The sequence below is a fragment of the Eulemur rufifrons genome, chromosome 9 (assembly GCF_041146395.1).
Source record: "Eulemur rufifrons isolate Redbay chromosome 9, OSU_ERuf_1, whole genome shotgun sequence".
NCBI classification, from domain to species: Eukaryota; Metazoa; Chordata; class Mammalia; order Primates; family Lemuridae; genus Eulemur; species Eulemur rufifrons.
Genome location: NC_090991.1, coordinates 19,042,387 through 19,062,715, shown reverse-complemented (window position 1 = coordinate 19,062,715; position 20,329 = coordinate 19,042,387). Strand labels below are relative to the sequence as shown.

Below are 20,329 nucleotides of genomic sequence, written 5' to 3'. Positions count from 1 at the left end.
AGAAACTACAAGAAATAGTGAGATATTATACCCGAAGCAGTGGGGGGAAGGAGCAGTTAGCAGAAAGCAGACACATAAGGTTGTGTGGAGAGGGTTGCCCAAGAAAAACCATAACCTACATGGAGGAAGGATGCAGCCAGCCCACAGAGACCCTGTAGTATGGGAGCCAAGAGAATACATACCCCAACCTTACTCTCTCTCTTCCCTCCAATCTCCTGCTTATACTCCCCATGGGCCAGCTGAAAGTCAGAGAGGAGAGGAGCCCAATGATATTCTCTACATAGGCCAGCCTCTCAGGGTATACCGCAGGGTGGAGTATAGAGTGGATATGAAGAGGCAAAGGGAAAGTATCCAACACGTAGTTATATTAGCACAACCTAACTTCTGGCACAAGCAACCCCAAAATATCACTGGCTAAAACAACAAAAGTTTATTTCTCACTGATACCATGTCATCTAAAGGTTCTACCGTCTTCTATGGTCTTGGAAACCCCTCCACTCAACCTTCTGTTTCTATTAGGCATTGACAGAAGCATGCAAGAATGGAGGACTTAATGAGAAGGTAGACACCAGGCCTGGAAGGGATAAACAGCTGACCTTTGAACAACATGGGTTTGAACTGTGCAAGTCCACTTATACATGGATTTTCTTCTGCCTCTGCCAATCCTGAGACAGCAAGACCAACCCTTCCTCTTCCTCCTCAGCCTACTAATGTGAAGGCAACAAAGATAAAGAACTTATGATGGTCCACGACCACTTAATGCATAGTAAATACATTTTCTCTTCATTATGATTTTCTCAATAACATTTTCTTATCTCTAGCTTACTCTATCATAAGAATATAGTATATAATACATATAGCATACAAAATGTGTTCATTCACAGCTTATGTTATTGGTAAGGTTTCTGGTTAATAGTAGGCTATTATTAGTAGTAGTTAAGTTTTGAGAGAGTTGAAAATTATACATGGATTTTCAATTGCACAGTGTGGGGGTTGGTGCTCCATACCCCCACGCTGTTCAAGGGTCAGCTGTGCATCTTTGGAACCTACATTTTACTGGCCAGAACTAAGTTACATGGTATCATCTAACTACAAGATGCTAAGACTGTACATTAGCCTTACTATGTATTATATAACACCCCAGTGAAAACTGGGACAGTACCCCAAAATCAATCTCACTAATATTTCTGCAATGAAACATTAATATACACACTAAGTGGGACAAATGAAGAAATATAATAAAGATAGCAAAAAAACCTCACACCAGTGCAGGTCAGGTGTTTCTACCAAATAAATTCTGGTGTCAAACTTTGACAAAACTTAAGGTTAACAGAGGACTTTGGATTTCAGATTACAGATAAGGGATGAATGCACATTATGATCCACATTGTACAACTGAAGAAATCCTCTCAAAATAGCAGCCAGAAAGTAGAGATGAGACAAACTCAGGTTTGTGCTTTGTAAATTTATCCTAATCATGCAAGGAAAACTGCAAATGACGAAGTGTCTCTTATTATTTTAGACATCATTAATGATATCAGTCCTCAGGCATGGAGAAACAGGCGGTATTTCAATGAATTCCAATGTTTATTGTGTCCTATTCTTTATAAGCACTAGAATAGGACACTATCCTAGAAGGTAGAAGGTATGCTTAGAGGGTAGAAGAAATACGAAGAATAAGAGGTGGTATCTGACCACAAGAAAGCCAGAATATGGGAAAAGAAAGATTTAGGATACATCTATAGTTAAAAACAGATTCTGATAAGTATAAAGTCCTAAAATGACTGACTCTGAGGTATAGAATTAGGGACGGTTCACATAAAAGGTTCTGACATCAGAGCAAAACCGTGAGAAAGAACAGAGGAAACAAAGCATAGTAGTCTCCCCTTGACCACAGGGGATACACTCTAAGACTCCCAGTGGATGGCTGAAACTATGGATGGCGTCAAACTCTAAACACACTATGTTTTTTCCTACACATGCACACTTATGATAAAGTTTAATTTATAAATTAGGCACAGTAAGAGATTAATAACTAATAATAAAACAGAACAATTGTAATAATATATTACAATAAAAGTTATATGAATGTGGTTTCTCTCTCTCTCTCAAAATATTGTACTGTACTCACCCTTCTTGTGATAATGATATGGTACAATGCCTATGTGATGAAATGAAGTGAGGTGAATAACAGAGCATTTGTGATGTAGCATTGGGCTACTACTGGCCTTCTGATGTACGTCCAACTTATTGTTTATTTCTGGAATTTTCCATTTAATATTTTCAGACTGCAATTAACTATGGGTAACTGAAACTGCAGGAAGCCAATACCTAGGATAAAGGGGGAACCACTGCGCTTTGGGCAGATGGGGGAGGCTGCACAAGATACAAACGTGGGAGGTATTTGAAGGCCTGGATAATGGCAAATTTTTGTTTGGGAACATTTGAGTGCTGGAAAGTTCAGAATTTTAAATTTCACTTAATCATAATCAAGAGGCCCAAGGAGCTTAAGATTAATAAGAGAAGATAATCAGAAGTCCAAGGTTGGAGAGTTACTTGGGTAGGTGAGGATGCAATTAACGAACAGATTATGAAAAGAATATATCTGGATACAAGAATAGGAAGGGGAAATGTTGAATTCTGAACTTTAAATAAGTTGAGATTGAGGTGTTTGAAGCATCAATAGAGAGCTGTATTAGTCTAGTATTTGAAAGGTCGGGATTAGAAAAATGGAATACACATGGAAGCAGAGTGTGGAATGATGGATAATGGAGACTAGGGGGCAGTGAAGGGGAGGAAAGTGGATAATACAAGGTTGCTTGGTGGGTACAATGTGTGTTGCTTCAGTGATGTAGGCACTGAACGCCCTGACTTCACCACAGTGTAATACATTAATGTAGCAAAACTGCACTTGTACCCCATGAATATATACAAATAAAAAAATAAATGAAAAAAAGGAAAAATAGAAAAACTCACTGATAGTCTACTGAAGTCCAAAATATTACCATTATTAACTATATACACCCCAACAGGAAATCCACAGAATCATCAAGTAGAGAGAAGACAGTACCAAACTGTAAATTATCTTAGTACTCTGATTTATAATATTTACTCTGGTTGCCAAGAGGCTTTGTTAGTTTACTTCTTAGATCTGACCACACTTACCTCCAGGTAAGTGAGGTTATTGTATGTACCATATAAATAAGATTTAGCAAGCATTTGCTCTATTCATTGAGGAGGAAGAAAACTTCATAGTACAGTAAAACAAGTGAGGAACATGTATTGACTTGTACTTCTACCATTATGTAGCAATTTCCTTATATGACAACACTACTGTTCCCAGCTCTGCAATTTTTAAAGAGTACTGGCCGATGTGATGCAAATGTTAGCACAATACAACCAACTTCCCTGTATGCTAGTTATCAAGAGAAAGGACTGACCAAAAGATAAAATTCCTTTAAAAAATTTACTAATGTGCTTCAAGGTGGGTGGTTTAACACAGTAAAAAAAAACAAACATGAAACTTTGCAAACTCAGTATGAAAGTACCACTTTCATATACAATCCTTTTCTTATTAAGTTTCATTTTAATAAAGTTTAACTTCTTTTCTAAAACTTTTAATTATTTACCAAAAAATTAAATTCCTGGAATGTGCTATTCTTGAGTTATTTTTAAAACTTCAGAATAATCATGGCTAGAAACTACCCTATAAACCCATACAGAGATGCTCTAAGAAAAAAAATAGACACCTATCTTTAAGATACTCACTTGATTTTAAATCATGATAATCACAGCAATCAAAATAGTATATTCATCTAGTTAAAGTCAATCCAGTGAAGAAATTCACTAACGTATATGTGGATAAAGGAATAACAAAGTGGTATTCACCAGATTCTTTAAATAAGCAAGTAGATCTTACAAAGACTTTATTTGAATTCCTTAATCTCTGCCAAAGTCCATCTGTTTATACCAGTTGTTTGGAAAACACTCAGTTGGATACTGGAGTATCCAGTTTGTCCAAGGAACAAATAGCAGGTCAAGTTTAGAGCACATGACCTAATTGTATTTAAATAGCATGCAATGAATGAGGAATCAGATTCCCCATAGGACGCTGGAGAAAGCCTGAATTCTTAATCTTCACAGAAAAATAGCAAAAGGTAATATTAATTTGAAATATTCTCAATTACATATTAAAGCCAATGTAACTTTTCAATATATGTACTAGATTTCTACAATTTAAGTCTGAGTTTTTAAGTTTTAAAAAAAATAATATTTAGCCACACCCAGCATGGACTAGTTGCATTATCTCAAATGTGATATGCCATTAGATTTTAACGCAGAATAAAAAAAAATTAGCCTTTACTTTAAAAATGGGTTACTATTAAAATTCTGGTATATGTATATATACTATGTCTTTACTGTCTACATCTAAAGAACATTCAACTAAGATAGACTCAAGTTTTAGTTTTGGTCATTTTTAGATACACATCCTCAGGCAAGTTATGTCCCTTGTCTAAGCCCATTTGTAAAATGATTTTGGTCAATTCTAAATTTCCTTCTTTCTTAAAAACTATGAACTTGTTTAAGGACTAGCTTGTTTTAAAAAATGAAGGAAACCTTATCCCAGCACTGGGGAAATCCTCTGGTTCAACCTCTTTTAGTTTTTGGAGTAAATATTTTGAAGTAATATCCTAATTTGTGACCTAAACTTAAACCTTAAATTATTGGAATAAAGGCTATGAGAAATTTCAAGAAAATGCCAATATTTATTTCATTACTTCTTTTGTTACTCTACTTGCCCAAACTGCCTCCCATCCTTTGCCCCTCTCCTAATCTATATTGATCTTAAGCCCCCAAATTTATTGTATTGGATATCTAGTGTTTTACTTTTTTCCTTTTATAAAAAATAGAAAAACACAATTAAGCTCTTTTTTAGTCTTTGGATTGTTTTTGCCTTCAGTTGGTGCCCTGAGATAGAAAACAGGTCTTATGTCAGCAGATGCTGAGAACAAAGAAAAGGAAGTTTTTTATTTATTCACTAATAAACAATGAAAAAGCAAAAATTTGTATAACATGAAAGTACTGATGAACACAATTAAGGATATATGCTTGGCTTTTTGTGATCCAAGTGTTAGATTAAATTTATATATTTTGAAACAGAGGAGAATGATGTTCAAGCTATTAGTGATTAGCCTGATCCTCATGTTTGCTGACAACATTCTGGGAACAGCTACATCATCAGCAACTGCAAATTCTATGGCAACCTCCAAACCTGGGACAAGCCTGCATTCTAGGACCAGGCAGAATCCTGGGACGACCCTCAGTCTCGGAACCAGGCTGAATCCTGGGAGTAGCCCCAATCTTAAAACGACCCGAAATCCCAAGATGACTACGAATTCCAATCTGACCGTGAATACCAAGACAACTCTGAATACATCAGCGACCCCAAACATAGTCACAACTATGAACATGAACACTGTGACAAATGGTAGCACCATACTTAGTCTAATGGACAATATTCCCTTTCTTTTCTACGTAATTGTTGCTGTTTTGTGTGCATTCAGGCCAAAATGAACTTGAACTGTCTGCATTCTTATCTCAGTCCGTATTACCTGAATGACAAGCACCCTAGGAAAATAAAATTTATTTCAACTTACTACTTAAGAAATTATCATTATCCTAACTTGATTTGGTTGTTTGCAAATTTTAATTGTGTAAGTTTATTATCTTAATATGATGGTTTCCTCCTTCCTTATAAAAAAAGTATACACTATTCTATTAAATGTTAAAACAAGCAAAATACCATGTTTGCCTTTTAAATGTTTGGAAAACTGAACTGAAACTCAGATGTTTACATTAAAGGTGTAAGAGAAGAAATTACATAGGTGGCATTTAACCAAAGGATGTGTGTGTGCATGTGTGAAAGAGAGAGAAATGAGGGATCAGGGATGGGGGCTAAAAGATAAAGGGTGGTCTGAGGGAAGTTGTTTTGTATTATTTTATTTTTTTAGCCCCCTTCCCGGGACCCAACTGGGCTGCGCTCATTGCCCAGCCGGGGCAGGGGAGCCTAAAAAAAAAAAAGTTATTTATTATTAAATAGACAAAAAAGTGCTAATCTAATAAGGACAAACTATATAGTACGCTACAAAACAACACACCCACCTGTACTAACATTTAACAAATGTGTAATAGTAATATGCCATTCCAATAAAAAAAAAAGTCAATTTTGCTAACCTTTGTAATGCATTAATACTGTTGCTCCAATGACAAGATTATCTCATATTGAGGAAACCCTTCTCTTGTTTTAAAAGATCATTCGTAAATCAGATGCCAGGAATTCAGAACTCATTTTCCTCATAGTAATATAATCTCATAACTGTTGGTTAGATTTTCACATTGGTCTACACAGGTTGATTTACTTCACATATATACAGTAATAATAACTTTGTTATTAATAGTGCAGTTGTAGAGCTTTGGCTTAGGTTTGAAACCCAATTCTCATTCTTACTAGTTGTGCTACGTGGGTTAAATACATGACCTAGTGGAATTCCCAAACAAATATCAGTAATAAACTGAGTACAAATGCATCATTTTGGGTTCCTGTTAAGTATATAAATTAGGTCCCGAAATGAGATTTTCATTTGGCAGCCAAGGGTGGGGGCTGGGGACATATTTGTTTGTTTTAATTCCCCACATCATTCTGACAGATAGGTTTGGGTTTCAGTTTATATACACATCAATTACTGTTAATAATAATACCTCAGAAAGCTACCACAAGATTAAGTGAGAAATTATATAACATGCACAGTTTGCCTGATGCAGTATAAGTACTCAGTAAATGTTAGCTATTATCATTATTTGCTACTACCACCCAAAAAGCGATTGCCAAGTATTACAATATTCCAAAGATAAAAACTCTTCATTGTAACTTTGGATTTTATATTTTTAATTATTCTTTTTTTTTTTTTTTTTTTTGAGACAGGGTCTCACTCTATTGCCTGGGCTGGAGTGCAGTGGCATCATCGCAGCTCACTGCAACTCAAATTCCTGGGTTCAAACGATTCTCCTGCCTCAGCCTCCCGAGTAGCTGGGACTACAGGCCCACGCCGTGACACCTGGCTAATTTTTCTATTTTTTATACGGACAGGGTCTCACTCTTGCTCCTGGCCTCAAGCAATCCTCCCGCCTCAGCTTCCCAAAATGGTAGGATAACAGGCAAGAGCCACGGCACCTGGCCCATTTTTAATTATTCTTACAAAAATAATATATGCTCCTGACAACAAATCAAACAATAACAGAGATATATAACAGAAATACTATAATTGATCCTCTACCTCCTCGTGTATAGTTTTACATATTTCTCAGTCTATACACATTTATGTGCATGTGCACACATACACAAACATATTACTCTGCATCTTGTAAGGTAAGTGACAGAGTCACCCTTCTGGGTCTCCTTAAAGCTGTATGTATAGGACCTCTGTTACTCCTGCCTCTCCAGTATCTATTTTTCCTCATTCTGGCATCATCAATCTAATTTTCCTTTGAGAAACGCTGCCCACATGCCCTCCTTTCAGTTCATGCAATTCAGCTAGGGCTTGCTTCTTCACCACTGAGCTCCAAGAACGGGCACATGATCCAAGCCTAGAAAACCAAGAAATTCTATCCCCCTTGCCATAGTGACTGCATCAGGAACTAACGTGTGGCTCATGCCAGGCCAATAAGATCAACCACTTTTGCTGAAACTACTAGGAAAGAGGTGTTTTTCCACTGAGGTTGTTAAGCTGGGAGAAAAAGTACTGCGAGCCACTGCTTGGGAAGAGCTGCCTGGGAAAAAAACCAACATAAAGAACGTACAGTCAAAAGCCAGAGAAGACAGATGTTCTCCAGATGATATTGTTCAAAGCTCTGCATCTAGTCATATAAGAATCTAGTACATCTTGATTTTCTTAGGTGCATGTGTCAAATTCCTTTTTGGTTCACACAAATTTGAATTGCATTTCTGCCACTTATAACAAGTAAAATAAATTTAACACATTGCATTATTCCATAATATAGATGTATCATCATTTATTCACCAATTCCCCCTTTGAAATACACATATCATTTTCCCTTTTTTGCCACTACAAGCAATGCTACAACAATCGTCCTTGTATTTATGCTACTTTAACTACTACAGGGGAAGAGCATAAGCACATGTAAGAGAATAGCAAGAAAAGTTTAGAAAAGAAAATTAAGCCTAAAGTATGGAGCACCTTGCATGTGCCTGACTACAGAACTTGAACTTTACATGGGGAGTCAATGGGAAAGGCTACGTAGATGTGTACTGGAAAATGCCTCCAGAAGTAATGTCAGAATGACCTAGAAGTAGCCATCTGGGGATGAGGGAGGAGGAGAATAATGTTGCATTAGTATAGGTTAAGAGATAATGAGAGCTCCAGCAATATGGTAGGGAAAAAAATCGTTTCAAAAGATATTTCCAAGGTACCTAATATTAGACCGCTAAGGTCTAATTTTTTAAAAAAACACAAAAATTAAAACATATATACCTAAGGAAAATTCCTGACAAGGGAACAGCACTCTATGGTCACATTTTGAATCACATGACTGCTGGGCCAGGAACTTGACTTAGAGGCAGCCAGAAATTTACTGGTTGGCCAGCACCTAGCATTAAAGGTTTTGCTAAACAGAGATACTTTTTATACTGAACCACATTTTCTTTCTGGAATTTCAAACGTGCAATACTGAAGTAATAAAGGGGTTACTATCACAGCTGGGGCTTAAGCTGAAAGGATACAGAAAGAGGAAAATCATGAGGAAGAGTTGAACACAAAGCCATGCGAGAGTCAAAGAGCATAAGCTGGCTCCAGAACCAACAGCCACCTAGTTCTGTCTACATCTGGGCAGGCTCTGCTCTAATTTATGCTTTTCCTAAAGAACTATCTTCTTTAGAAAAGAAGAATGAATTCTTTGCAATAATAAAGGCCTAACTAAAACAACTTAATTGATTTGTCAGGATCTCATAGATAAAATCAAGATTTGGTGACTGACAATGAGGACGATAAAGAGAAAGAGGAAGGAATTTAAAATGATTAGGGTTTCTAGATGGGGAACAGGACGGGATGGTGATACTGTTGAGAATACAGTATGAAGAGGCTGATCTCAATATACACTGAAATTAGTTTTGGACATTTCAAGCTTGAAATGTCTGTGGACTATCTATAAGGAGATTGAAATCTATAATTCAAACACCTTTACCTAATACATGGTAATCTAAGCCACGGAAACACAGGTACACCAAAAGAAAAGTCAAACCCAAGTGCTCTTTGATAAAGCTGGCTGTATAGATTCAAGGCCTTCATCAACTTCTGGATTTGTATGATGGAATAATTGGGCTTTTTTCTGTTCTGATCTACTGTATGTTCATCTGTCCCAAAGCTAAGGCTTCACATCAGGTGAAAATGAAGGCCAGGAGGAGCTCTAGTAGGTCTAAATAAGAAACTAAAAGGATTGAAAATCTGAAATTGACAGGATCATATTAAAAAAAAAAAAGATAGAAAGCCTTAAACTTATTCTGTATACAACTACTTTATCGGTCACAAAACACTTTACAGGAGAGGTAGACAGTTTTTACAAGTGCATTCCTTCCTTTTTAACATATGAAGAAAGAGAATCAGAAAAACAAACTAACTTGTCTTAAGATTATGCAGCTAATAAGCAGCAGAGCTGAGAAGTCTTGGTACTTTCAAGCCACCATATTTGACAGGTTTTGTAGAAACCCCACTGGTTTAATCCCACTGAGGGGTCTGCATCAGACCCATCCCTGCTTTCCTTTAGCCTTTTCTAGATTACCACAGAGAAGGCATACAAATTTAACAGTTTCTGATCCTGTAGAAAAAGCCCAGCTTTGATGTTTTCCAGTAATCTTTGCTACTTTTAAACTAACAAGAATTCAAAGGAGAGCAGGGAAGGGGGCACACATCTATCTATCTATCTCCCTCATCAAAGTTTGGTTTTTAATTAGACAAAATAAGTAAAGTCAAAGTCTCCTGGTTGTATTAAAGGTTGGGGTTGGAATACAAGTATGGTGCATCCCAAGTGCAAAAGAAAATTAGAATTATCTTAGGCAATTTAGAAATGGCAACCGAAATTGAGAGTTGGAGAGAGGACTTTCATGGGAAAAGTCAGGAAATGTTACTCAAGAGTTGTGAAAGAGGAGGGACAAAGAGAAATACAATTTTTCTTATTCTCTAGATTTCTTCATCTAGAGAATAAGTTCTCGGGACTTTTTGGCCTTAAGGCTGCCTGAACTTTCTGATTAAACAAGTTTCCCATCTTCCACCTGTCTTTCTTCACCCCTCTCCTCACTATTTCTCAACCTCAATTTGTTTCCTACACACTGCCAAGTATTTGCTGCCCATGACCATTAAGTCTATTAACATAATTCCACAATTTCTGTTAAATTCAGGAAACTCATACTAAATCCTACAGCTGATGAATAGGAGAATATAGTCCTTGAGATTCCAAAGTCAGTGGTCTCTCTATTATATTGTGTTATCTTTAAGGTTCCATTATCATGAATTTATGTCATGCTAAATGGAGAGAGTAAAATTGACTAAATAATGTCACAGATGAGTTTTCAAAAGGAAGGCAAAATGAGGAAAGAAAGAAAAGACAATGGTAGCGAAAGTAAAGCAAGCATCATATCTACTATAAAGGAGGAGCTCACAGCATTTCCAGAAAGGCTTTCTAGGCACTAGCCTTGACTGAGGATAGCAAGAACAAATACAATTTTCCAGGATGTCTCCTGTGCCAATTTTATAGAGATTTCCCATAGCTCCTCTGAATTATTTTCTAAATCAGCCTAATACTGTCTTATATAGCATATTACTAAAAGTTCTCAGAATAGGCTTTTTTAAGTTTTGTTTTTTAAAAAAGTCCCTGATTATAATGTGGTAGATACTATTTAATCAGAATATACCTAAAGACAAAAGGTTCTTTGGGGTTTTTTACTCTTAATAATTAATCCATTGTACATAGTATTTTAAAATTTGATGTAGGAAAGCTAACATGAAATGGGTAGTCTGAAAAGCAATTTCTAATATACTGAGCATTATTTTATGACATGATGGCTGTTTACCCAGCTATACACTCCCAGGTAAACTCAATTCCTGGTAAGTCAAATAAGAAAAATCAAATTTTCTGTCTTTCTACATTTGTTATCATTTTTTAAAATTCTGTTAAGAAACACTAAAACATGGTATTTACCTCCGTGCAACATAATAAAAAATAGGATTCCCAGCTTTGGAAGTCCCAGCTTGGTAGAAAATACTTAGTGTTTTCAAAGCCTTGAACTCTTCTTTTTCATGCACCTGATGCCTAAAAGAAAAAAAGAACAGATTAACTCAGAGGCTTTATATTGTCCACTATTTCCAAAAATCTACAACTGGATCAATGATAAAATATAAAAATGACAAACTCTTTAAAAAGCAACAGGCTTTCTGAAAGGTAATTCAGCAACATGCACCAAAAGTTTCAAGGTGTTATTCTTTGAATCACAAGAGCACTTTTAGGACCATCCTAAGAAAACTACTGGACAGGGATATAAATCATAGAATTGTCTTTACCCATGATGTTTGTTCCCCAGAGAGAAGTTTTTGAGTTATCATTTGTTTTTTATGAATTCAGTTTATCAACCGTTTCCTTTCTGGTTTATGGATTTTGAATTGGATAAGGCCTTCCTTCACCCATTTTTCTTCTTTGATTCATGGGAGTTTATCCTCATAAATGGTGTGAAAATCTTTCTCCAGATGGCTACTCAGTTGTATCAACACCATTTGTTGAAAGTCCAATCTAATTTCCCTGATTTTCTTTTTTTTTTTTCTTTTTTTTTTTTTTTTGTTGAGACAGAGTCTCACTTTGTTGCCCAGGCTAGAGTGAGTGCCGTGGCGTCAGCTTAGCTCACAGCAACCTCAGACTCCTCGGCTTAAGCGATCCTACTGCCTCAGCCTCCCGAGTAGCTGGGACTACAGGCATGCGCCACTATGCCCGGCTAATTTTTTCTATATAGATTTTTAGTTGCCCATATAATGTCTTTCTATTTTTAGTAGAGACGGGGTCTCGCTCAGGCTGGTCTCGAACTCCTGACCTTGAGCAATCCACCCGCCTCGGCCTCCCAGAGTGCTAGGATTACAGGCGTGAGCCACCGTGCCCGGCCTAATTTCCCTGATTTTCAATACCATTTTTATCATATATTAAGTTCCCATATGTACTGAAATATATTTCTGAAAAACCATGGTTTAATTTTTACAAATTCTGTTTAAGACTCGGTGTGCTTCTTTATTATTATTATTATTATTATTTTTTTTTTTTTGAAACAGAGTCTCACTTTGTTGCCCAGGCTAGAGTGAGTGCCGTGGCGTCAGCTTAGCTCACAGCAACCTCAGACTCCTGGGCTTAAGTGATCCTACTGCCTCAGCCTCCCGAGTAGCTGGGACTACAGGCATGCGCCACTATGCCCGGCTAATTTTTTCTATATAGATTTTTAGTTGTCCATATAATTTCTTTCTATTTTTAGTAGAGACGGGGTCTCGCTCTTGCTCAGGCTGGTCTCGAACTCCTGACCTTGAGCGATCCACCCGCCTCGGCCTCCCAGAGTGCTAGGATTACAGGCGTGAGCCACCACGCCCGGCCCGGTGTGCTTCTTTAATCTGAAGAGTCATGTCATTCAGCAACCCTCAAAAATTCTCGTCCATTCTCCCTTCAAATATCACCTCTTCCCCATTCTTACTAAGCCTGATTTCTGGAATATTTACTAGACATATGTCTGCCCTTCTCATTTATCTTCCGCATCTCTTAACCTCTTTCATATTTTCCATTTCTTTATCTATCTGTACTAACTGTAAGCTTGGTAATTTGCTCAGAAAATGTCTTCCAGGTATATATTTTTAAATTTTTTTTTTAATATACATTTTTTCTTTTACATACTATTTCTATGTGCCTTGTATCTTGGGGAAGAGACTGTATTAGCTCAGTCCACCATGTTGCTGGTACCAGATCAGCATTTGTTTAATATTAATGGAAATAACCTAGAAAGCATTTGATAGGAGAAACAGAGATACATGTGCATAGATAAATAACTGGGAAGCTATTCACCAAATGTTAAATCGAATTTTTTCTAATAGGTGGGATAAAAGAATTTTTTTTACTTTCTTCTTTAAATTTCTATATTTTGAGTAATTTAATAATTGTTTTTTTAATAATTGAGAAAATTACAAAGCTACTTTCATTTTTTAAAAAAGAGAAGGGTCTCAAAGAGCATCAATGGAAATTTAGAAGAGAACAAAAATAACATCTAACATTACACTTTACATGGACCAGACACTAAGTATATTACACATATTAAATCATTTAATCTTCAAAAGCACAGATGACTGCTTTGTAACGGATGGTAGGATCTTAGAAAGAAAGGAATAATAAAAAGATGTTCTTAGAAAAATGGTTTGGATGTTCAGCAATGAATGAAAAAGTTTTTATATTTTTGTACTGTGTAATTTTCAATTAGGTAATATAAAAATTTTGTATAGAATATATTCCCTTAATTAAGTAGGAATAAATATTTGTTATACTGAGAAAAATCTAAGAGAGCTAAAAACAAAAATTAAACTGAAAGGACATTACATATTTATATATTCTCATATTCATACATTCTTTTATATATTCATATATTCTTTTACCAATATCAATGAATTGGAGTTATATGTACAAAACTATGGCCTATATATAATATGATTAATAATAGGTACTTACAATTCAAGGCATATTATATGTAAATCTTTAATGTAAATGAACTTCTGAACATCAGATTCTGGTTTTTTTTCCTTTCTGCCTCTGGCACACACTATGAACAAAACATTTTACCCCACAGCCACGATGGAGCACTTAGTAACTGTACAGTACTGTCAAAGGTACTTTAAAGACTGAAGAATTCAGCAAACTACCTTCACTGTAACATTATAGCGCTAAGTGTCTAACAATGAGGATCTTTTACTTCACAAACTAAATCCCGGTAAATGAGATTTAAAACAAATGTCCATAGAAATTTTATAGCAATATTAAAGTATACTATATTTGCTGAGCCTTAATCTAAGAGAATTTAAAAGCATTAACTTTTAGGAGAGTTCTGAAAAATGTCACAATGTAATAGAAAAACTCCTACACCTAAAACCAAGAGACTTCTGGGTGCGGTGGCACGTGCCTATAGTTCCAGCTACTAAGGAGGCTGAGAGAGGAGGATCATTTCAGTCCAGGAGTTTGAGGTTACAGTGAGTTATGACTGTGCCAATGCACTTCAGCCTGGGTGACAGTGCAAGAACCTGTCTCAAAAATATATATACAAATATTACTGAAATATATACATATGAATATGTATATATTTCAACAATGGCTTGGGTAAGAGGAAAGTTGGATCCAAAAACATGGCAATGTGATTATTAGATACAACTATCATATCTAACAAGTGGCCTGGTGGTAAACTTTGCTTTTCAAACAAAAAGAAAGTAATCATAATTTCAAGGTTATATTTACCTCGTCATAAATTCCTCAAACTTCGAACTGGTAAGATTAAGGCTGGACCAGTGTGTATCTGCCACAGGTTTGTGCTCCGGAGGACCGAGGTATGCAAGAAGTGTTGCCATCTTATCAAAAGGTCGTCTTCCAACAGCTTTATGATCCCTACACACAGCAAACTACTTAGAAAAAAGTAGCAGTTCACATTTAGCAGTACACATTTCTTTAGATTGTCACTGCTTGTTTTTCTTTTTACTGCCAGCTGGCGGTCCCTGCTGATTTGCAAACAGCACCAAAAAGACCTCAGGGATCATAAGTATACACTGAAACATCTCCCCAAAGTATAAAATTTACATAAAAATTCAGTTTTTTCTAGAATTCATAATCCATTTCACTAAACAGTTGGTCAATCAGTAAGTAAAAATAACATTCTGATCCACTTTTTCTCAGGATGAAAAGAATCCATCTTGAGAAACCAGTATTCATGAATCCAACATATTGCCCCGATAACACATCTTTGCATAACCGGGGGAAACGTGAATTTTCAGTAACAACTAAAACTATGTAAGAATAACAAGATACTACTTCACAACATCAGATTGGCAAAAATTATGAAGTCTGATAATATCAACTTTGGTGAGGATGTATATAAATTGTATTCTCACACAATGCTGGTAAAAGTGTAAATTGGTATGTACACTTTGTAAAGCTATTTGGCCATATCCAGTAAAGTTGAGGCTAGGTGTACACCAGACCCAGCAATTATACATTTAGGTACTACACAAAGAGGCCAGCCTGAAGATATTTATTACATCACTATTTATACCAGTGAAAAATGGGAAACAAATGTAAATGCCCATTAATTCAGGAATGCAAAAATAAACTGTGATATAGTCCTTCAATGAAATACTAACCTGAGTTAAATAAATGATAAATCTTGAATAGAATGTTGCATGAAGAGGCTGTATTCACTATAGCATTGCTGTAAAATTTTAATACACACAAAACTATGTTATATACACCTATAATTTCCTTATTTTGTCAGTTACACGTATACTGCAGAAGGGTATAAATGTACATCCAGGAAGCATACCAACAGCTTTAGGAAGTACGTATCTCTAGAGAGAAGCTTAGAAATGGGATTGTCAGGATCGGCATGGTGGCTCACGCCTGTAATCCTAGCACTCTGGGAGGCCAAGGCGGGCGGATCGCTTGAGCTCAGGAGTTCGAGACCAGCCTGAGCAAAAGTGAGACCCTGTCTCTACTAAAAATAGAAAAAAAATAGCTGGGGAACCAAAAAATGGGAAAAAAATAGCCAGGCATGGTGGTGTGCACCTATAGTCCCAGCTACTTGGGAGGCTGAGGCAGGAGGATCGCTTGAACCCAGGAGTTTGAGGTTGCTGTGAGCTAGGCTGATGCCACAGCACTCTAGCCCAGGAGACAGAGAAGACTCTGTCTCAAAAAAAAAAAAAAGGAAATGGGATTGTCAAGAGGAAGAGTGTGAGAGTGTGTGTGTGTGTGTGTGTGTGTGTGTAGTCATCCCCCACCCATCAGAAATAAAATGTTATAAAGATCTAAAGTATAGCAAAATAAATAATGTTAAAGCTAGTTGGTAGACATGGGTCTCTGTTACACTATTTTCTATACTTTTTTTTGTATGTTTGAAAAGTGCATAATTTTTTAAAAATAAAAATAAAAAAACTCTCTAGCATCAAACTGTGAATATAAATATAAATTATATAAGAGAAAAAAATGTTTGTATTCAAAAGTTTCAGAGTTTATTTGGCTGTCTGAAACAACTTCATTTTTCTATGTTGGGGTATACATTAGTCATGCCTATGTCTACTTCAAACCATTAACAATTCGTGAAGGATTAAAATGCCCTCTCTTTTAAACTCTCATTTCTTAATTGCTTAATCTTAGCTTCATGGTCTCTTACCTTTCCCATGAATAAGCAAACCATTTTTATTGGCATTTGAAAATAATCTGGACTTATTTTACCTCTGTAAGGAACTCCTCAGACATAGGACTAAGGCCACTTGCAATGTTTTAATTATTAAATTCCTAGGACTTAGCTGCTCTTCAGGTTCAAATGCCGATACTAATTTGATCTTTTAGTAAATTTAAACTTCTCTGTGTCTTGTCGCACATTATGTTTTACAGATTGAGAACCAAAAAATTCAAAGGGCTAATTTGAGATTTCTTAATTTGACATTAAAAAAAGAAAATCAGCAGCATCTAGGTAGGCTTGTTGATCATTTCATATGACTTAACCTTTTGCCCATTTTTTTAAAAAAGAGTCTACCTTTCTCTTTACAAACCGTAATTCTCACTCTGAGAAGGGATGTAAAGAGGAAAGCACTATTCATGACCAATAATTTTATAAATAAATTTAAACTGAGAGTGTTCACTATCTCCATGATTGGGAAAGCTTACCTGTTGCTGGAAAGATACTGGCCAATTTTCTCTTGATTGTTCCAGAGTAGACGATGTAAAGCAAGCACATTGCCATCACTAATGAAGGAAAGACTATGATTTACGGCATCACTTGTAGGGCAATCAGACGCTATATCAAGGAAAAACCTTTAAAAATGCAAAGTGATTAGAATTTTCAACACCAGATACACTCATACCTATGTTTGAATTAAATTTATATGAAGTAACTTTGTGAAGTAACTGAGATTACAAATATGGAGGGTTTGTTCACACAATGTGACTTGTCATTAAATAATGCAAGAAGAACAAGGAGAAAGTTGGCTTTCCAATTCTGATACCTGGCTTCAGCTTCAGATTAGGCCCTAAAGTTAGAGAACAACAAAATTTAGATGGATGAGACTTTGGAGAAAAATCAGTATTTTACAGATAACTAAATGGAGGCCCACACAAGATAAAAGACCTCCCCAAAGTTAAACAGCCTGTTAGGTCAGAACCAGGATCAGAATCTGGTTCTTTTAACTTTTTATGGGTAGTCAAGTCTGCTAGAATATAAATCCTATGATGACATTCATTTTCTCTCCAAGATGGCTTGGAGTCCAGCAATACACCTTTTAAACTCTAACTTCCCTAACAGAAAGAAGTCAGTAAGAACTATGATGATGATAAACTTGAAGAAAGACTTGTACAAGGCTAGCTTAGATGAAGAGATCAATTAAATTCATACTGTGTGAAAGGTAGAATTTTGGACATTAACTTACATTTATAAAGCACTTTCACATGGATTATCTCATTTTGTTTTTCTAAAAACAACTCAGGCAAACACAGTTTATTACTAGTTTACAGATAAACCAATAACTCAGGGAAATAAAGTGAACTCACTACTCAGTTTCGGAAATCTAGCAGAAAAGTCTTCTAAAATCACAAAGCCTCAACATTTGTCCAATTACTCATGAATAAAATACGTGTTTGTATTACTTGGTTTAAAGAGTGACTTTTTAGTTCAGATAAGCTTCCAAACTGAATTATCAAAAATATTCTTACATCAAAAAAATTCTGATTATATGCTAGTATAAATTATCTATACCAGTTTGGTTTTAGTTTTTAACAAAAGTAATCTTTTCCTTCTTCCTTGCCTACATATGGTACCAACCTTAAATCCTTTATTTTGCTAGATATGTCAAAAATCCCTCTTGGTTTTCAATATAGAAATGACAACCAAATTTTAAAGAATACGGATTTATTTCATGACTGTCTTTTATAGTAAAATAAGGTAAGACAAACTATGTCTTGACCTAGAAAGGGAACAGGAAAAAACCTACACAGGAACTTCAATGTAGACCAGGTACGTGTACTTAAGTGAAACTGAAAACATTTGATTCAAACAGAGCAATCAACCAAGTGGCAGGCTGCTTACCTTCGTGCTGCATCAAAGTTGCTTTTCACAAAATCATTAAAAGGCCGCATATGCTCTTCTTTTGTAAAGAGAACATGATTGGCAATACTCTGAAGTATCTAGACAACAAAATAAGGTTACAAACAACCCGATTATTTATTGTATGAAGTCTATATATTAATATATCCTTTAAAAGTATGAATTTTCTCATTGATATAATGTCTACTAGTAGTTAAAACCAATCAATCATTTCTCATTCTATAAGTTACTCTAGGTGTTGTTTCTGTTCTTTCCAAATGTAAATATAATTATGATATATACATATATTTACATATATAAAATACATATTAAAATTTTAAAATGTCCTTTTAAATAAAAAATCCTATAGTCTACATTTCAGTCTCTGTTTCAGAACTTCCAGAATGATTACACAGAAACCTATCTACAGAACACAAGACATTTGCTAAAATATTTTCTCATGATAATAAGGCCCATCAGGTACTGATCTAATGAATTCCTTTATAATATCAGTAAAACAAAAGCACATAATTGAAAACCATAAGGCATTTCAAAAGTAAATTCGAGAAGTACTGTAGGAAAAACTGAAAATTTAGTTGAAAGGGGAATTTAAGATAGCTAGATTAACAAAATAATTCACCTTTGACATTAACTTCAAGCCCCTTTCGATTCTAGGTGGTGGCTTTTTATCTAAAATCCCTGCTTCATACGGTGAGACAATGGCGGGATTGATAAATCTGAGGAACATGGCACTTCCTACTGCACCGATGCTGTTCTGAGGGAAACGCTGGCTAACCACCTAAAAACAAGGAGGTTAGAATTGAGCATAAGGTTTGAATTAAAATAAAGAAATGGGAACAAAGAGCTCAAAGGTCAAATTTTGCACAAAAACTGCATCAATCAATCTTCATGAATGACAAATTTCTATTTTTTCCCTTCTCCTAAAATACCAGAAAATGAAGTTTACCCTCAATTCTAGTCTTGCATCATATTAAAGCACAATTACGGTATCTTAGAGGAAAGAAAACCCTCATGGATGAGGTGGGTAGAAGAAACCTGAAAAAAGATCTTCATTTTATCATCACTGTTTATACTGTAAGTTTGATGAATAACCAAAACAGACCAAATTGTCACACAAATATTATATTTTATTAAGATTAATAGACATCAAAGTGTGGTCAACTCTTACAGGACAAAGCTATGTTTTTAACTGCAAACGCTCAAAACACCCTATAGCTAACAGTAAATATTTACATTTTGCTGTACACCAGGTACAATTGAATTTCTTGAAAAAATGCTTGCCACATACAATTTTTTTCTTAGATTCCTACTGAGAGAAAAAAAAAAAACCAAACTTACTTACAAGTAATGTTACTGCCAGTTCCTTTTCTTTACCAGCATGCTTTATAATATAAGGACCTACCTATTATTTAAACCAGGGAGGAACAGGAATTCTTGGGGACCTAAAAGAAAAAAGGATCCCACCAGAAGAGAGAACCCCTATGTCTACCTCACTTTATAATTCTGTCAAATAAAAAAATTTAAGGATTCAAGAAATGGTTGCCCACCATGAAAAGCAATGTGAAACCAGTATTTAAAATGGGTTTATCTTCTCTTTATAAAACATTCTATATTGAAGATAGGTGCATTAGATTGGGAAAAGTGTTATGAAACTGGCTAAGTTCACATCTCTTCCCAGTGCCCTCCGTTTTAAGTCATGTTAACATATAAAAATTATATTTTTCTGCACTTTACATTTTTTATATGAACTACACACACACATTTAAAGAACACTTATGTAATATTTTAATCTCTACAACTATTCTTGCATAGTGGGGCTAACTGCTGTTTAAAGCAGCAGCAACTACAACGGTAAAGCTTTAGTACTCCTCTCAATATTCTGAGATTCCAGGG

At 35.5% G+C, this 20,329-nt stretch overlaps 1 protein-coding gene across 2 annotated transcripts in view; it reads right to left on the bottom strand.

The window, feature by feature from the left end:
• NF1 (neurofibromin 1) overlaps window positions 1-20,329 on the bottom strand; it is a 246,247-nt gene that overhangs the window by 88,976 nt on the left and 136,942 nt on the right. For both annotated transcript variants that reach the window (XM_069482258.1, XM_069482259.1), the window contains 5 exons: window positions 19,056-19,214; window positions 18,419-18,516; window positions 17,005-17,151; window positions 14,587-14,733; window positions 11,269-11,379 (listed from right to left, as the gene is read on the bottom strand). In XM_069482258.1, the coding sequence (XP_069338359.1) occupies window positions 11,269-11,379; window positions 14,587-14,733; window positions 17,005-17,151; window positions 18,419-18,516; window positions 19,056-19,214 (662 nt within the window). The remainder of the gene's footprint in view (window positions 1-11,268; window positions 11,380-14,586; window positions 14,734-17,004; window positions 17,152-18,418; window positions 18,517-19,055; window positions 19,215-20,329) is intronic.